The following is a 19,605-nucleotide window of genomic DNA, read 5'->3' as shown; positions in this document are numbered from 1 at the left end:
TCTATATAAACCTGCAAGGCTTAAAGCCTCAAATGAAAAATTGCAGCAAATTAAATGATTTTGCACAGAGCACAACCACACATATACAGAAATGCTACCAAAATCCCTCTAAATACTCAGCCCGGGGGGAATATACTACACGGTGTGGAATACGGTCACTGCTGTCTGTGCTAACACCAGTGCAGGGCTACAAGAAGTGTGAACACAGACCAAATATTACTTCTAAGACGATCATATACGGAACTGAAAGAATTGATGAATTGATGTGCTGCAGATTTGGAAAAAGGCTTTGACGGTTTAAATCTACAAGGAAAAAATAAGAAGCGTGTGCATGAGATTTCAGAAATCTCATTCGCTTTGCTAGTACTGTAAAGCAAAAAGAATTTTTTATGATCAATAAAAGGAATAAGGAACTGTTTAGATCAGGTTTTTGTGTAAAATATACACAGTGGGTGAAGTAAATATTGAACACGTCACCAATTTTCTGAGTAAATATACTGGTGAAGGTGTTATTGACATGAAATTCTCACCAGATGTCGGTAATATCCCATCCAAGCCACACTGTAAAGGAATCAAACCATCAATGTCCATAAATTCTGTGTAATAATGAGCAATTACACAGGGAAAAAGTATTGAACACGTGAAGAAAGAGAGGTGCAAATAGCCATGGAAAGTCCCGACACCAGCAGAAATCTATCAGTAACTATAAAGCAACCCTACTACTTAGTGAAAAATAATATCAGCTGGTTCAACTGATGGCCTATAAAGAGGTGTCCCATTAATGAGGTGCCACGCAAGAAACATCTCATGATGGGTAAAACCAGCGAGCTGTCTCAAGACCTTCACAACCTTATTGTTGCAAAATATACTGATGGCATTGGGTAAAGAATTTCTAAACTACTGTAGGATCCAGGGAGCATTGTTGGGGCAATAATCCGTAAGGGGAAATAACATAATTTCACCATAAATCAGTCATGACCAGGTGCTCACCACAAGATTTCGGAACATCATGGTGTGGGGCTGTTTTTCAGCATACAGCACTGGCAAACTTCATGCAATTGAAGTTTGAATGGACAAATGTAGTGAGACATTCTTCATAAAAATCTGCTGCCATCTGCTAGGGTGATGAAGATGAAACAAGGGTGGACATTTCAGCAAGGCAATGATACCAAACACACAGCCAAGGAAACTCTCAATTGGTTTCAGAGAAAGAAAATAAAGCTGCTACATTGGCCCAGTCAATTACCGGACCTGAATCCAAGAGAAAATGTATGGAAGGAGCTAAAGCTCAGAGTTCAAAGAAGGTGCACACATAGCCTTCAGGATTTGAATAGTGTTTGTGTGGAAGAATGGGCCAAAATCACAGCTGAGCAATGCCTGCGACAAGTTTCCCCATACAGGAGGCTTCTTGAAGCTGTCATCAGTAACAAAGACTTTTGTATGAAGAGATAAATAAATTTAAATAAGCGTGTTCAATACTTTTTCCCTGTGTCAATTCTCATTATTATACATGACTTAATTTATGGACATCTATAGTTTGATTTATTTGCCTGTGTGCATTGGATGAGTCATTGCTGACATCTGGTGAGAATTTTAATAGCACCTTTAGAAATACATTTACTTAGAAAATTGGTGATGGTTTCAATATTTATTTCATCCTCTCTATATATATTTTTTAACATTTTTTGGCAATGTATTTTATTGCCATTTCTCCCATGAGGTTTCCATTTTTTGTATTTTTTAAATCCGCCATACGATTCTACAGATATTGGCCTTTTTATTTACTACCTAGTTCTCGTAAGGTTTTTCTAAGAGGGCGTGGCTCACATGGCAATAATGCAGAGTAGTCTAAATACACGCCCCCAGAGAATCATGTGAGCCCCGCCCATAAAATTAGCACTGAATAAAAAGTCCTGTATCTCTGGAACTGTATGGCAGATTTAAAAAAAATAAAAATCGGAATACTCAGTGGAACAATGGGATTAAAATAAGAGCAGAAACTAAACACTTTTTACCTAGTGATGTGTTCTCTTTAAAACATTTACTTATCTGACATTATCTTTATTAGGCTGCAGCTAGTTGATAAAAATGATCTATACAGAAGGAAACTCTACGGGACTTGGTGAAACTTGTGCTAACAAAAGAGAAAAGAGGCATACATTTCCAGTGCTGCCGTAGCCACAATCTGTCGACATTGCTTAGATATGTGGCTTACCGGTTGGCAAAAACTACCAATTTTTAAACTATTGGATTTGGAATCTGGTCTGGCCCTCTCGTGGGACATTTTGGCCTTACTACACAAACAGTATTCGATAATATCATCCAAATTAAGACAATTATTGCCTTTAAAAGATACAATTCCTTTGTGAAAGGAGATAAGACGCAAGTACAAACTCAGTTCAAATGTCTAAATATTTACTTTTATGGAACAATCATCTGTTATCTTCAGAACCACAAGAAAAAAAAGGGGGATACCTTATGTGTGAGGTCTACAACGTGAGGAAGACCGTAGATGGCAACTTTTCCAGGAGCTTTCGGCTAGTTTACCATTGCAATCAACCAAGGTTTTGCAATAGGCACAATTGAAATCTATTCTAAAAGACTTAGAGACATGAGACGGGAAGATGACACTTAATTCCTTTTGATAATTAAGTTAACTGGATACAGTCCGGAGGTTCAGGTCTTGACTTTATTTGAGATATACGCAATTGATATCTGAATAGAGGGCAAAGGCGCCGTTTCACATCTGGAGGAATATCAGATACTGAGATCTCTTCGAAGGATCTGGAAGGTACGCAGATGTCAAAAAAGCAGAAGTCTGTGAGCAATGGTGCAAAATTCTCTTTACTGTTATAACTGTATATATGCCTTTAATGCACCATCACTAAAAATTTGGACACTGTAGCCGCAGCAGGTGAGTTTTCCATTACATTATATATTGTGTAGAAAGGGAAAGAGTAGTTATAGGGTTAGCCCCTAGAAGAGGGCAGTGTAAGATAGGAATAGGAGCTTAGAATAGAATAGGAATTAGTTAATATAGGAAGGGCCAACTGTTAATAAGTCAGGAAGATTTCCTGTAGTTTAGGAAGTAGGGCCTGAGAGCACATACAGGGCAGGTGACCCTGTAACTTTAAGCTTTTAACTCAGTCATCTAAGGCCTGTGGGCCAGAAGTTACAGAGTGCGGGAATGCAGGGCAGCTCCAGGATGTGTCAGCTAACTACATGGGCAGATGCCCTTATGTCTGGGGCGAAATGGACTGGGGAACTCCTAATGGTAATTACGCTGGACAGAAGGAACGCTGCAGTACCGAAAGAGTCGGTACAGCCCGGGGACATTGCAGAAGAAGTAGGGACGAGCACAGGGAAAGAGAAGGATGCATTCTGTGCGAAACCCTATGTTGATGCTGTAACTGAATAGGACATGCTGAGAATAGATTCAAGTAAACTTGTTCATGTTAAGTTGGAATTGGACTCTGTCTCTTTGTGTGTGAATTCGTCTGGAGCGCATCCTCAGCAAACCAGAGAGGACCCTGAGGGATCGGAAAGCGAAGAGACAGGTACGCTGCAGAGAGGACATTATATGTCCGTCCCTTCCTCAGTCCTCAATCTACTAAAACTCTTGTACATGCCCTCATCATCTCCCGCCTTGACTACTGCAACACTCTCCTCTGTGGCCTCCCTGCTAACTCTCGCACCACTCCAGTCTGTCCTCAATTCTGCTGCCCGACTAATTCACCTCTCTCCTCGCTACTCCCCTGTCTCTGCCCTCTGCAAATCCCTCCACTGGCTCCCAATTCCCCAACGAATCCAGTTCAAAATACTAACACTGACCTACAAAGACATCCACAACCTTTCCCCTCCCTATATCTCTGAACTAATCTCCCAATATCTTCCCTCACGTAATCTTCGGTCCTCCCAAGACCTCCTACTCTCCTCCATACTTATTCGTTCCTCACACAACCGCCTCCAAGATTTCTCCCGAATATCCCCTATCCTCTGGAATGCCATGCCTCAACACGTCCGATTATCCACCACCCTCGGATCCTTCAAACGGAACCTGAAAACCCATCTTTTCAGGAAAGCTTACAGACTGCAATAACCATTCTGCCGCCTCACCACCACCTGAGCTGCCACCTCATTACCACCAGAGCTGCTGCACCCCTGACCTTCTGTCTATTCCCCACTATCCCGTAGAATGTAAGACCACAAGGACAGGGTCTTCTCCCCTCTGTACCAGTCTGTCATTGTAAATTTGTTTACTGCTAACGATATCTATAACTTTGTATGTAACCCCTTCTCATGTACAGCACCATGGAATTAATGGCGCTATATAAAGAAATAATAATATGTATGTGGCGGGAGACCAGGGCGCGTTTGAGCAAACACTCTCAGCCACAACTACGGCCCTGGCTCCCCTTACACGTGGATCGAATGAAAGCAATGAAGGATCATGGAAACACCATAAGGAGGCAGCCTGCGGTGTGTGTCAGGATACCAAGATCCTAGAAATTGTACTTGATCCCATGGAGGCAGAAGGTAAGAATACAGGGAGAAAATATATCCGATTAAAAAAAAATGTGCCAAAGGAACGACACATAGCCATAGTGAATGACCAGGGCTTCAATGGAATGGGCGTTAGGTGAGTATTATTGTTGTTTGTTATTTTCTTTTTTTTACAGGGGACAAGGGCTTCAATGAAATGGGTAAGTATAACTTTGTTTTTTACTTTTAAACAAAAAAGTAGAACGATGTGTATTTTTACTTTAAATAAAGGACTTTATTCTGGCTGTGTCTTTATTTACCATATAACTACAGGATTAGTAATGGAGAGGTGTCTTATAGACATCTCTATCCATTACTAAACCGTGGGCTTGATGTCAACTGACAATACAAAGGTTCTTTTCCTCTCTGATTAGGCAATTTGCACAGCTGAGATGAGGTGCTCAGAGCTTGAAGGAATTAACGCAATAAAATGTAATAACACCAAAACGAATCGTTTTATCAAAAAAGAGGAAGAGGAGATCTTGAAATGATTTTCTGATTTCTGATGTAGCTGCAGAGGGAAAAGTATAATATACAGGGCTCGGATTAACCACTTACACCCACAATATCAATTTAGAGAAACATGTTTATATCAGGTTTCTTTAACATTAGTGATATTTACCTGAGTCAAGAGAGAGGGGAAAGGTTTTGTAGAGGAGCATTATTGCTATAAATAACATGTACGGATATACTGCGCTTATATTTTATTCATGATAACAATGTCTCATCTGAGATCTGATCTTGATTTGTCTATAATGTATAAATATCACTGTTTTCTGGGGAGAAAAAAGACGCTCATGATAATAGCGCAGTGCAAGATCACCTGTGGAATTGCACTCCAACAAACTCATTTTCACTGCCCTTATTTTACTGAACCTAAACTTCCTGAGGATAAGCCCTAGATCCCCCATAACAGTGAGTGGTACATAAATCCCTTATAGCAGAGAGTCATCCAGAGTTCCCCATAAAAGAGCGTCATCCAGAGATCCCCATAACAGTGCATCACCCACAGGTCCCCATAACAGTGTATCACCCACAGATCCCAATAACAGAGCGTCTTCCAGAGATCCCCATAACAGTGTGTCATCCAGAGATCCCCATAACAGTGCGTCATTTAAAGATCCCCGGTAACATTGTCATCCAGAGATCCCTCATAATAGTGCGTCATCCACAGATCCCCATAACAGTGCGTCATCCACAGATCCCAACAACAGTGCATCACCCACAGATCCCAATAACAGTGCGTCATCCAGAGATCCCCCATAACAGTGTGTCATTTACAGATCCCCCATAACAATGTGTCATCTACAGATCCCTCATAACAGCGCATCACCCACAGGTCCCAATAACAGTGTGTCTTCCAGAGATCCCCCATAACAGCATGTCATCCAGAGATCCCTCATAACAGTGCGTCATCCACAGATCTCCATAATAGTGCATCATCTACAGATCCCCATAACAGCGTGTCATTCACAGATCCCCATAACAGCGTGTCATTCACAGATCCCCATAACAGAGTGTCATCCACAGAGCCCCCATAACATGTGCGATATCCACAGGCCCTCCATAATAGTGTCATCCATAGAACCCTGATAATAATGCATCATCCACAGATACCAATAAAAGTAAGTCATCCACAGATCCCCATAACAGTGCAACATCCACAGATCCCCATAATAGTGTGTCATCCACAGAGTTCCCATAACAGTGAGACATCCACAGGTCTCCCATAGCAGTATGTGATCCACGGAGCCCCATAAATGTGTCATCCACAGATCCTACACAGTAATTTGTCATGTAAAGATCCCACATAACAGTGTGTCATCCACTCCACAGATACTCTGAACTGATTTGCAGCAATCGACCCCCTAATGATGACCCTCAGGGCTTTCTTTTTCCTCTATTGCCACTGGATTCGTCCTGAAGTAGTTCTAATGCTGTCGGTCGTGTATGCTCAGAGGCACTTAATGACCCTGTACAATAAAACATCTGACAGCCGGCCTGCAGCACGCTATGCTGAAGGACCCATTGATACCAACAGCATGTGCACCTAATGACCCCGTCACATTCATGATAAACAGATGCACCCATAGCCCTATCCAATAAAACATCCCCCAGACCTTCTCATGGCATCCTCATTGCTCTCACAGCCGGGTTGTATCACAGCTCAGCTATGCTATCTCTGCCCCACTATTCATGCAGGTGAGAGTACGATCGTACTCTGAAGATACACATGAATTACAAATCGTAATGATTATCGGTCAAATAGCGGGTCACTGTTGCTACATTCACAAGTATCAATAATTCCCTCATCAATATAATTGAATATTGCTCATGATGAGAATTATCTATCTCTATAAGCAAAAAGACAGGCGAGTAGAGAGAGGGAGCCCGCAGCACTGAGAAGAAGCAGGGTGCTGCTGGGAAATGTAGTTTTAGCAGATAAGAATAGGATTCGGCTCTGTGAAGCTGAATGTGAAGAAGGAGATGGAAGAAGACATAGGGGAACAAGAAAGAACTTTATGTTTAGCTTGTGCTGAATATTAACAATAGTCATGGAGATCCTGTGCTTTGAAAAACTAATACCATTGTGGGGAAAAAAACCTCTAAAAACTCTATTATTTTCTAATTTTTTTAGAGAAATCCATTTTTTGTTTCTTATTTGCTGTGCATTGAAAGTGCAATACCTGTAGTAAATGAGATCCTAGTTCCTTTGCCACATTATCAAGCGGTCCTATTCTTGTTGGATGTCCCCAAGCATCTCCCAATCCTAAAAAAAAAAAGAAAATAATGAAAAGGTTACAGTCCGGCATCAATACAACTGTCAAAGGCCTTTTTATTTAGTGCTTTTATTATGGTCTGTATAAGAGGGTATGTTATATAGGATCCTCAGGGGCGTGTCTTTAGGCTGATTTGCATTATTACCATGTGAGCCACGCCCCCTCATAAAGATCATAGAACAAAAAAGGCCCTTATTTCTGGAACCATATGGCAGATTTTATAGTAACGAAAACTCAGAGAAGCAGTGGGAGAGACACTGCCCACGTCTGACCCGCTGACGGGTCCTCTTATACATGTAAAGGTATTTTATCCAGCTGAACAGCCCCTTTAATAAAATCTAAAAAGAAACCAGTAAAAACTGCAGCCACATAGAATGACGGATATACTGTATAGTTGTAAAGAATCTTTGGGAAGAGGAATTGAGGACTTTCACACTGGGATGATTTTTTTTTACTTTAGTAAGAAATCCCTCTCCATGTATGGGAATAGTAAGAATGTATTTTATGATAGAGTTACTAAAGTAGAAGTATTGAACCCTCCCGTAACCACGCTGTGCAGTAAAGCACTCTGAATGGAAGCCATTATATGCAGCATCTCTATAAAATATGGGCTCTAACTACTTGCACTAAAAAGTCAGCAGGGTTGTGCAAAAAGTTTACTTTGCAAAGTTTATTGGCAGCTGCACAGATGTTCACAGAGCCGGACCCTGAGCCTGACTCCTCACATCCATCACCGGAGAGGAAAGCCAGAATATCGAGAGGAGCAAATCCTGAACAGGAGGAACAGTGAACGGATAAATGGTGCAATAATATCCCTGCCTATCTATTTATCTATCTATTATCTATAATCTATTATCTATCTATTATTATCTATATATCTATCTATCTATCTATTATCTATCTATCTATCTATCTAACTAACTATCTATCTATTATCTATCTACAGTATTATCTATCTATCTATCTATTATCTATCATATATTATCTATCTATCTATCTATCTATTATCTATCTATCTATCTATCTATCTATCTATCTATCTAATATTTGTCTCCTATGTGTTGCAGGCTGGTGCAGGGATAATCCTATTCTCAGTGCAGTTTCCTACATGAACAGTAATGTGGCTCCCGGGGTTATGGCCTCTTTAACCCCTTTCCTACATTGGACGTAATATTCTGTCCATGTGACCTGGGACCTAAGTCCCAAGGATGGAATATTACGTCACAGGCGATCAGCGGCGCTCACGGGGGAGCGCCGCTGATTGCGGCCGGGTGTCAGCTGATTATAACAGCTGACACCCAGCACTATGTGTCAGGGGTGGTCACGGACCGCCCCCGGCACATTAACCCCTGGCACACTGCAATCAAACATGATCGCAGTGTACCGGGGGCATAGGAGAGAAGCACGCAGGGAGGGGGCTTCCCTGCGACCCCTGGAGCGACTCGATCTGCTGCGTCGCTCCAAGAGTCCTCCTCCCTGCAGGCCCCCGAATCCAATATGGCCGCGGGAGCCTTCGGGGTCCTGCAGGGAGGCGTCTTCCTCACTGCCTGCTGACAGCAGGCAGGAGGAAGCCTGCAGAGCGCCTGTCAGATCGCACAGACACAGCGCTGTTCTAAGTGTAAGATCGGCGACAGTGATGTCCTCCCTGGGACAATATTATAAAGTAAAAAAAAAAACACCTGTAAAAATAATTTTTTAAAAATCCCAAAATAAATAAAAAAATATATATATTCCCTAATAAATTCTGTTTTTTCTAAATAAAAAAAAATAAAAGTACACATATTTGGTATCGCCGCGTCCGTAACGACCCGCCCTATAAAACTGTCCCACTAGTTATCCCCTTTAGTGAACCCCTTAAAAAAAAAAAACAAAGCAAAAAACAATACTTTATTATCATACCACCGAACAAAAAGTGCAATAACGCGCGAACAAAAAGACGGATATAAATAACCATGGTACCGATGAAAACGTCACCTTGTCCCGCAAAAAACGAGCCGCCACACAGCATCATCAGCGAAAAAATAAAAGGTTATAGCTCGCAGAATAAAGCGATTCAAAAATAATTATTTTTTATATAAAATTGTTTTCATAGCATAAAAGCGACAAAACGTAAAAAAACGACATAAATGAGGCATCGCTGTAACTGTACTGACCCGAAGAATAAAAGCGCTTTATCAATTTTACTGCACGCAGAACGGTGTAAACGCACCCCCCAAAAGAAATTCATGAAACGCTGGTTTTTGTTCATTCTGCGTCCCAAAAATCGGTATAAAAAGCGATCAAAACATGTCACGTGCCCGAAAATGATACCAATAAAAACGCCAACTCGTCCCGCAAAAAATAAGACCTCACATGACTCGGTGGTTCAAAATACGGAAAAATTATAGCTCTCAATATGTGGTGATGCAAAAACTATTTTTACAATAAAAAGCGTCTTTTAGCGTGTGACAGCCGCCAAACATAAAAACCGCCATAAATAGTAAATCAAACCCCCCGTTATCACCCCCTTAGGTAGGGAAAAATAATAAAATTAATAGAAAATGTATTTATTTCCATTTTCCCATTAGGGTTAGGGCTAGGGGATAGGGCTGAGTTTAGGGTTAGGGTTAGAGTTATAATTGGGGGTTTCCACTGTTTAGGTACATCAGGGGTTTTCCAAGCGCAACATGGCGTCTGATCTCAATTCCAGCCAAAAAAGTAAAATGGCGCTGCTTCCCTTCCAAGCTCTGCCATGCGCCCAAATAGTGGTTTACCCCACATGTGGGGTATCAGCGTACTCAGGACAAATTGCACAATAACTTTTGCAGTCCTGTTTCCCTTGGAAAAATAAAAATTGAGGGTAAAAAGATCATTTTTGTGGAAAAAATATGATTTTTTAATTGTACGGCTGTACGTTATAAACTTCTGTGAAGCCCCTGGGGGTTCAAAGTTCTCACCATACATCTAGATAAGTTCTTTGGGGGGGTCTAGTTTCCAAAATGGGGTCACTTGTGGGGGGTTTCCACTGTTTAGGTACATCAGGGGCTCTCCAAACGTGACATGGCATCCGATCTGAATTCCAGCCAATTTTGCATTGAAAAAGTCAAACGGCGCTCCTTCCCTTCTGAGCTCTGCCATGCGCCAAAACAGTGGTTCCCCCCACATATCAGGTATCAACGTACTCAGGACAAATTGCACAATAACTTTTGCAGTCCAATTTCTCCTGTTACCCTTGGTAAAATAAAAAAAATTGGACCTTAAGTATTTTTTTTTGTGAAAAAAAGTTAAATGTTCATTTTGTTTAAACATTCAAAAAATTCCTGTGAAGCACCTGAAGGGTTAATAAACTTCTTGAATGTGGTTTTGAGCACCTTGAGGGGTGCAGTTTTTAGAATGGTGTCACTTGTGGGTATTTTCTATCATATAGACCCCTCAAATTGACTTCAAATATGATGTGGTCCTAAAAATAAAATGGTGTTGTAAAAATGAGAAATCGCTGGTCAACTTTTAACCCTTATAACTTCCTAATAAAAAAAAAATTTGGTTCCAAAATTGTGCTGATGTAAAGTAAACATGTGGGAAATATTATTTATTAAGTTTTTTGTGCGCTATATCTCTGTGATTTAAGGGCATAAAAATTCAAAGTTGGAAAATTGTGAAATTTTCAAAATTTTCGCCAAATTTCCATTTTTTTCAAAATTAAACGCAAGTTATATCAATGAAATGTTACCACTGACATGACAAAAAGGTAACAGTATCGATGAACATATTGAACAAATACGTGATTATAACAACGATGTGCAGAGTGTGGTAAAGTTTTCCTTATAAGTATACTAGGAAGTACTATTAAATAATCCAAAAAGGAAAGACACCAACACACCATAAGAATTATAAAGAGAAGTATTAAATGAGTCCTGCATGAATCATGATTACCTGAGAGTTGCGGTGCCACAGCCCCAACGCGCGTTTCGGCAATAGTGCCTTCTACTGGGGTAGTCAATTAGAGGCTTTTTCAGTATTGTAATTTGCTGCTAATTCATTTAACGCAGATCAAATTTTTGGGGAAAATTCAACCAAGACACTGAATTTGGATTTCAAAAGCTCCACTCATCTCTACAGTGGCCACTTTTTAACATTCTGGATAGCTTTCCTAGCATACGTTTGTCTCTTCGGCGGGAGGGCACAGCTCAGTGCGTGCACTGTATACGATTCAATACTGTCTTGTGCAATTCGTGTCATCTTGCTGGCTGCCTATGCAGAGTGCAGTAGCAAATGACAACTCATATTGACTGCTGCATGGGAACTTGCTGAAGTGACCAAGATGACAAAACACTCAGCATCTGCTTAACTTATTTAGCTTGCTGGCTATTGGGCGGGCGTAGATCTGCATGAAGAAGTAGTGCAGACAGTGGTTCGTCAATCCCCAATGATTACATCAATAAAACATATATTATTACTCCAGTCATAAATATGGCGTAGCAACTATAGCAATATATATGGGGTTGGTAATGGGTTGCAGGCAATTTTGGCCCTATTTGCGTTTCAGGTCCTTCCATCTCTTACATGCTGATTCCATTGATCTATATAACACAATGTTATAACTGCATTTATTTCTGGAAGTCTTTTCTTTTTCTTTTACAGGAGTCATAAATTCAAGTATTTTTCTGCATTGGACAATTCCTATTTGTTAAAGCGTCCCCTGACAATTGACAGGTCACAAAGCGTCAAAATGCCAGGACCTAAAGTAATCTGTGGGAAAAAAATCCAGCAGCAAGTGTTCAATTCCCTTGCAGCGCCACCACAGGTGAAATAAAGCATTGCACATAAATTAATAAAATCATTGGGTTTGCTGTTAGTAATGCAGTATATAGGTCCACCGGAGCGAGGAACACTCTATGCAGCTGCTCTTCACCTTGGCCAAAAAATCAGTTTCCTGAAAGATGGACTTCACTATTTTAACTCAGAACTCCATAATAGTATATGTGTGTTTTTTTCAACCAGACATCACTTATATTTGTAATATTGGGTGGAAGCTAATATTTCAAGGTCCTTTGGAAACTCCATCTGTTCCCCTAACACTATGACTGTCTTGATTTCACTTACATCGAAATTTAAAGGTGTTATTAACATTGAGGTTCTCCCATAACAGTTGGAGCGCCTGTCAGGGCCGTGGGGTACTCGGTACCGGGCTGCTTCCCAAATGGGCAGCGTCACAGCGGCGGTGACCCGGTGCGTGGCCCTGGGCGTCCAATAAAAGGGGAATATTTACAAGGGATGAAAAATAAAGAGTTTTCGTAATGAGTGTTCGTGACACCACCTGTGGTTTCTGGTCAGAAGCAGGGCCGGCCCGAACGTATAGGCGAACTAGGCGGCCGCCTAGGGCGCCGACCCAAAGGGGGCGCCAGAGAAAAAAATAGAAAAAATTTTAAAAAATCTTTTCAAAAGGCAAAAAGTTTTAGGTATGGAAAGAAAAGTGTACATTTTTAAGGGCAAATATGACGCAAGAGAGGTTGGTTGGGTTGGCAACAATTTCGATAGAATCTGAAGTTGCTAAACAAATTAATCTTGGTGACTTAGTGTCATCCTTTTAAAAAAAAAAGGCAAGGAAACAAACATTTTAATTACCTATGGTCATTTTTGTTTTGTGTTATTGATTACTTTGTATATATTTGTCCTATACAACTTCTCAGAAGATTAAAGAGTTTGGAGAGAGTTAATTAATCATTGTTGTTGTGGTTTATTTTGCTCCTAAATTTATATCCCAAGTTTTCATCTACTGCCAAGAATAGTAGGGGCGCAACAAAATAGTTTCGCCTAGGGCGCCGTAATCTCTCGGGCCGGCCCTGGTCAGAAGTAACCAGCGCCGCTGGGACTGATGATGATGCAGCAGAGTTGGAATAGCTATCCACAGGCAGAGCTGTTGTCCCAGGGCAGCAGTTGGTATCAAAGATGTTACGTTTGCTGATGGTAGATGTAGCAGTGCTGAGTGAGTGTTGAGGCAAGAATTCAGAGGACACTGTCGGGTGCAGTTCCAAAGCTTTACTCATTGTTCTAGTGCGCACAGATGCCCGCTTGGTGCCATGTTCTTCAGGTGAGGGGCTCAGTCAACTCTCAGGCAGATGAAGCACACGTTCCCAGCACTCCCTTCAGTATATGCCTTCCCTTGCCGTCTCACTGTGCTGCTTTCCTGCCTCTTCCTACACAACACCTCACAGCCAGTGTCCCAGGCAAGCAGCCACGGACCTTGCCGGATAACATGCTCAGTTCGTTTCCATGATCCTATCTGGCTGCCTTTCCGGCGAAGATAACTGTGGTTAGTGGCTGTGACCCCTAAAGTTGCAACAGCTGTCGGCTTTCTAGCTGAGTCCTGTTGTCCACTCCACTAGACTAGGGGCCGAGACCCTACTGCGACCTGATCCCTCACCTGACGGCCGTCAGCGTGGAACGAGCCTCACGGGTGGCCTACGCTCTGCCCGTGCCTCTGGAATCCCTTTCCTCTACAGGAAGCTTCCTTCAATATCTACTCCATGCAGCAGCTCCTCCCAACTAGGAGCTGCTCTTTCTACGTCCTTCCACTTCTCCCCCGAAGGGAGAACTGATCTTGACTTCCTACTGTTCTCCCGCTCTGAATCCTCAATCTCCACCCACCTCCCAACACCCTTTCCTAACCAGCAGGGATGAGATCATCCTCCCTTAGGATCCATCCAGGGTGCCCTGCTTCTATAAGTGAGTGTTGGATGCAGGTGTCAGAGCGCGGTCAGGTACCTCCACCTTACCTGGGAAGTGGGATACCACACCTCTGGTTGAGGAACAGTACCTCTGTGGCGACTGAACTCTCAGGGGCGCCACACTATTATGCTACCCTCATGTCCAAACAACATGTCACCAATCCTCCCTTCTGTAGGCAACACATGATGAAAAGTAGTAGAAGGGGCAAATTAACTTTTCCTTTCTAACAATAGAGTCAAAGGAAAGGGATAAACAAACACTGGTTCCTCCTGCAAAAAGAAAGTCTTATTGAGCAGGGGTGTGGCTATGGAACTAATCAGGGGTGTAAATTTGGAACTAAGCAGGGGCTGAGCAATAGGTGGTGCACAAGAAACATCTTCACCGGGTACTTGTGCCTGAGGGGGTCAAAAGCTCTGTACATGTTAGGTGGGTTGGACTGGTACCAAAATTTGCATTGGGGCACAGAAGCTTCACATTCTGCATTTGGCATTGAACAAAGATGTCTTTGCCTATTTTTGCCTCCCTTACTGTGTAAAGTAGGAAGGTTTGAAAAAATCCCCCACTGTCCTTACAGGGTTAAGAATAATAATAATTTTTTTTTTTAATCTTTATTTTTTAATCTTTATTTTTATATAGCGCTAACATATTCCGCAGCGCTTTACAGTTTGCACACATTTTCATCACTGTCCCCGATGGGGCTCACAATCTAAATTCCCTATCAGTATGTCTTTGGAGTGTGGGAGGAAACCGGAGTGCCCGGAGGAAACCCACGCAAACATGAGGAGAACATACAAACTCCTTGCAGATGTTGTCCTTGGTGGGATTTGAACCCAGGACCCCAGCGCTGCAAGGCTGCAGCGCTAACCACTGAGCCACCGTGCTGCCCTATAATAGAATAGAAGGCATTATAGAAGGCAATAGAATAGAGGCATTTTCACTCTACCCTGGCAAAGATTTCAAGGGGTTAATGTTACAGACCCCCCAATTCTACATATGACCCATTTGTTCAATATTGCAAGGGTTAATGGGCTACTGCCATACGGGGTTGTGCTTTAGATTTCTTCTCCCCCGCTGTTGCTAAAGAGCCAAGACGTGTTTTGCTCTCTCTTACTCAGATTAGCCTTTTAATACCTCCTTGCATGTCAGCAAATTTCTATTACTTGCAGGAACACCTTTATGTAACAGGATCCAGAACAATGGGAGGGAATGTGAGCAGAATGTGACCCGAGCCCTCTCCGGGCTTACCTCCGCACCAGCGCCGGGCACAGATATCAACCAACCTTAGAAAAAAGAGTAAAAGGAGCCGGATATGGCAGAAGTGGATTATACACAACATGAAAGACGCCAAGTGGAAGGATCACTTTGTAGCGGGAAGTAGATCATGTTTCTAAATAGTTTGCTTTACGCAAGGTGTGGCCAATTTTCCCCCCATTATTGTTCTCTTGCTTGTAGCTCCCTCCATAGGGCACCTATTCCACTTCAAGACTTCTTATCGACTTGTGTTATTGGGTGTCTTGCTCTACAAGATACAGGTCCCTTATGCAAAACCTGTAAAAGGGCCAGTGCTGGGGCAGAGGGGCATTCGACCCATTCCAGGTACCAGGATCCAGGTGCGAACATAAAGTCTGTACTCCTTCTATTATGTCTCGGCATCTTGACACCTGGACCATTATTACTCTATATAAAGCCCAGAACCTTTTCAATTGCCTTTATAACCTGAAAATCCAGGTCAGATTGCTGTTATGTAACACGTACAGGAATCAGAGATCCAGGGACCTGTTGTATTTGTGCTTGTTACGTGCAGGTCCCAACTAAATTTACTTTTTCCCTTAAAAAAAATATCTGAAAGCAAGGTCAAAAGTTTCAACGCAAAATTTTAATTCAGCAAAGCCAACATTATTTTTAAAGGAAAGGAAATGATGGGTGACCACAGTGCTCCCACGGGTAGGTACAGCCAAAGCCGCCTAGAGCAGAAGAAATGATGTCACCAAAATGAACATGACATCACTGTATTACCCATCGGCTTATCTTTCCTGCGATCCTTATTCCTTTTGTGCCTACAATTTTTTAATCTCCTATAAATATTGGACAAGGTGCCAGATCTCAAAACCAGGCAGGAGATTTTAGGTAGATATAAAATTTAAATAGCTGTTTTCTGTACCATGGCTACATAAGAATGACCTTCTTATACAAACTGCCCTTAAGATGAGTAAATGTACTTTTCAGAAAGACCATGATTTTATAAAAATCTGCAGTATAATACTACAACATGTACAAAAATATAACTACTATAATACAGCTCCCTATATACAAGAATATAACTACTACAATACTGCCCCGTATGTACAAGAATATAAATACTATAATACTGCTCCCTATATACAAGAATATAGCTACTATAATACTGCCCCTATGTAGAAGAATATAACTACTATAATACTGCTCCTATGTACAAGAATAAACCTACTATAATACTGCCACCTATGTACAATAATATAACTACTAAAATACTGCTCTTATGTACAAGAATATAACTACTATAATACTGCCCCCTATATACAAGAATATAACTACTATAATACTGCCTCTATGTACAAGAATATAACTACTATAATACTGCCCCTATGTACAAGAATATAACTACTAAAATACTGTCCCCTATGTACACGAATATAACTACTATAATACTGCTCCTACGTACAAGAATATAACTATTATAATACTGCCCCCTATGTAAAATAATATAACCACTATAATACTGCTCCCTATGTACAAGAATATAACTACTAAAATACTGTCCCCTATGTACAAGAATATAACTACTATAATACTGCTCCTATGTACAAGAATATAACTACTATAATACTGCTCCTATGTACAAGAATATAACTACTATAATACTGCTGCTATGTACAAGAATATAACTACAATAATACTGCCCCCTATGTACAAGAATATAACTACTATAATACGGCCCCCTATGTACAAGAATATAACTACTATAATACTGCTCCTGTGTACAAGAATATAACTACTATAATACTGCTCCTATGTACAAGAATATAACTACTATAATACTGCCTCTATGTACAAGAATATAACTACTATAATACTGCTCCTATGTACAAGAATATAACTATTATAATACTGCCCCTATGTACAATAATATAACCACTATAATACTGCCCCCTATGTACAAGAATATAACTACTATAATACTGCTCCTGTGTACAAGTATATAACTACTATAATGCTGCTCCCTATGTACAAGAATATAACTACTAAAATACTGTCCCCTATGTACAAGAATATAACTGCTATAATACTGCCCCCTATATAAAAGAATATAACTATTATAATACTGCCTCTATGTACAAGACTATAACTACTATAATACTGCTCCTGTGTACAAGAATATATCTACTATAATACTTCCCCTATGTACAAGAATATAACTATTATAATACTGCCACTATGTGCAAGAATATAACTACTTTAATACTGCTCCTCTGTACAAGAATATAACTACTATAATACTGCTCCTATGAACAAGAATATAACTACTATAATACTGCCTCTATGTACAAGAATATAACTACTATAATACTGCCCCCTATGTACAAGAATATAACTACTATAATACTGCCCCTATATATAAGAATATAACTACTATAATACTGCCCTCTATGTACAAGACTATAACTACTATAATACTGCTCCTATGTACAAGAATATATCTACTATAATACTGCCCCCTATGTACAAGAATATAACTACTATAATACTGCTCCTATGTACAAGAATATATCTACTATAATACTGCCCTCTATGTACAAGACTATAACTACTATAATACTGCCTCTATGTACAAGAATATAACCACCATAATACTGCTCTTGTGTACAAGAATATAACTACTATAATACTGTCCCTATGTACAAGAATACAATTATTATAATACTGCCCCTATGTACAAGAATATAACTACTTTAATACTGCTCCTGTGTGCAAGAATTTAACTACTATAATACTGCCCCTATGTACATGAATATAACTACTATAATACTGCCCCTATGTACATGAATATAACTACTATAATACTGCTCCTATGAACAAGAATATAACTACTATAATACTGCCTCTATGTACAAGAATATAACAACTATAATACTGCCCCTATATATAAGAATATAACTACTATAATAATGCTCCTGTGTACATGAATATAACTACCATAATACTGCCCCTATGTGCAAGAATATAACTACTTTAATACTGCTCCTGTGTACAAGAATATAACTACTATAATACTGCCCCTATGTACATGAATATAACTACTATAATACTGCTCCTATGTACAAGAATATAACTACTTTAATACAGCCCCCTATATACAAGAATATAACTACTATAATGCTGCCTCTATATACAAGAATATAACTACTATAATACTGCCCCTACATACAAGAATATAACTACTAAAATACTGCTCCTATGTACAAGAATATAATTATTATAATACTGCCCCTATGTACAAGAATATAACTACTTTAATACTGCTCCTGTGTACAAGAATATAACTACTATAATACTGCCCCTATGTACATGAATATAACTACTATAATACTGCCCCTATGTACATGAATATAACTACTATAATACTGCTCCTATGAACAAGAATATAACTACTATAATACTGCCCCTACATACAAGAATATAACTACTAAAATACTGCTCCTATGTACAAGAATATAACTACTATAATACTGCCCCTATATATAAGAATATAACTGTTATAATACTGCTCCTGTGTACATGAATATAACTACCATAATACTGTCCCTATGTACAAGAATATAACTACTATAATACTGCTCCTATGTACAAGAATATATCTACTATAATACTGCCCTCTATGTACAAGACTATAACTACTATAATACTGCCTCTATATACAAGAATATAACCACCATAATACTGCTCTTGTGTACAAGAATATAACTACTATAATACTGTCCCTATGAACAAGAATATAATTATTATAATACTGCCCCTATGTACAAGAATATAACTACCTTAATACTGCTCCTGTGTACAAGAATATAACTACTATAATACTGCCCCTATGTACATGAATATAACTACTATAATACTGCCCCTATGTACATGAATATAACTACTATAATACTGCTCCTATGAACAAGAATATAACTACTATAATACTGCTCCCTATGTACAAGAATATAACTACTATAATACTGCCTCTATGTACAAGAATATAACTACTATAATACTGCCCCTATATATAAGAAAATAACTACTATAATACTGCTCCCGTGTACAAGAATATAACTACTATAATACTGCCCCTATGTACAAGAATATAACTACTATAATACTGCCCCCTATATAAAAGAATATAACTATTATAATACTGCCCCTATGTACAAGAATATAACTACTTTAATACTGCTCCTGTGTATGTTCAAGAATATAACTACTATAATACTGCCCCTATGTACAAGAATATAACTACTATAATATTGCCCCTATGTACATGAATATAACTACTATA

The 19,605-nt window shown here is 39.9% G+C and overlaps 1 protein-coding gene across 1 annotated transcript in view; it reads right to left on the bottom strand.

The window, feature by feature from the left end:
* The window catches only part of SIM2 (SIM bHLH transcription factor 2), a 158,807-nt gene that overhangs the window by 77,054 nt on the left and 62,148 nt on the right, over nucleotides 1–19,605 (bottom strand). The window contains exon 2 of the mRNA XM_073584655.1: nucleotides 7,230–7,312. Coding sequence (XP_073440756.1) covers nucleotides 7,230–7,312 — 83 coding nt within the window. The remainder of the gene's footprint in view (nucleotides 1–7,229; nucleotides 7,313–19,605) is intronic.

This window comes from Dendrobates tinctorius, unplaced genomic scaffold (genome assembly GCF_039654945.1).
Source record: "Dendrobates tinctorius isolate UK_male_01 unplaced genomic scaffold, ASM3965494v1 ptg000084l, whole genome shotgun sequence".
In the NCBI taxonomy this organism is placed as follows: Eukaryota; Metazoa; Chordata; class Amphibia; order Anura; family Dendrobatidae; genus Dendrobates; species Dendrobates tinctorius.
The sequence above is the reverse complement of the archived record's forward strand: the minus strand, read 5'-3'. Positions and strand labels throughout refer to the sequence as shown.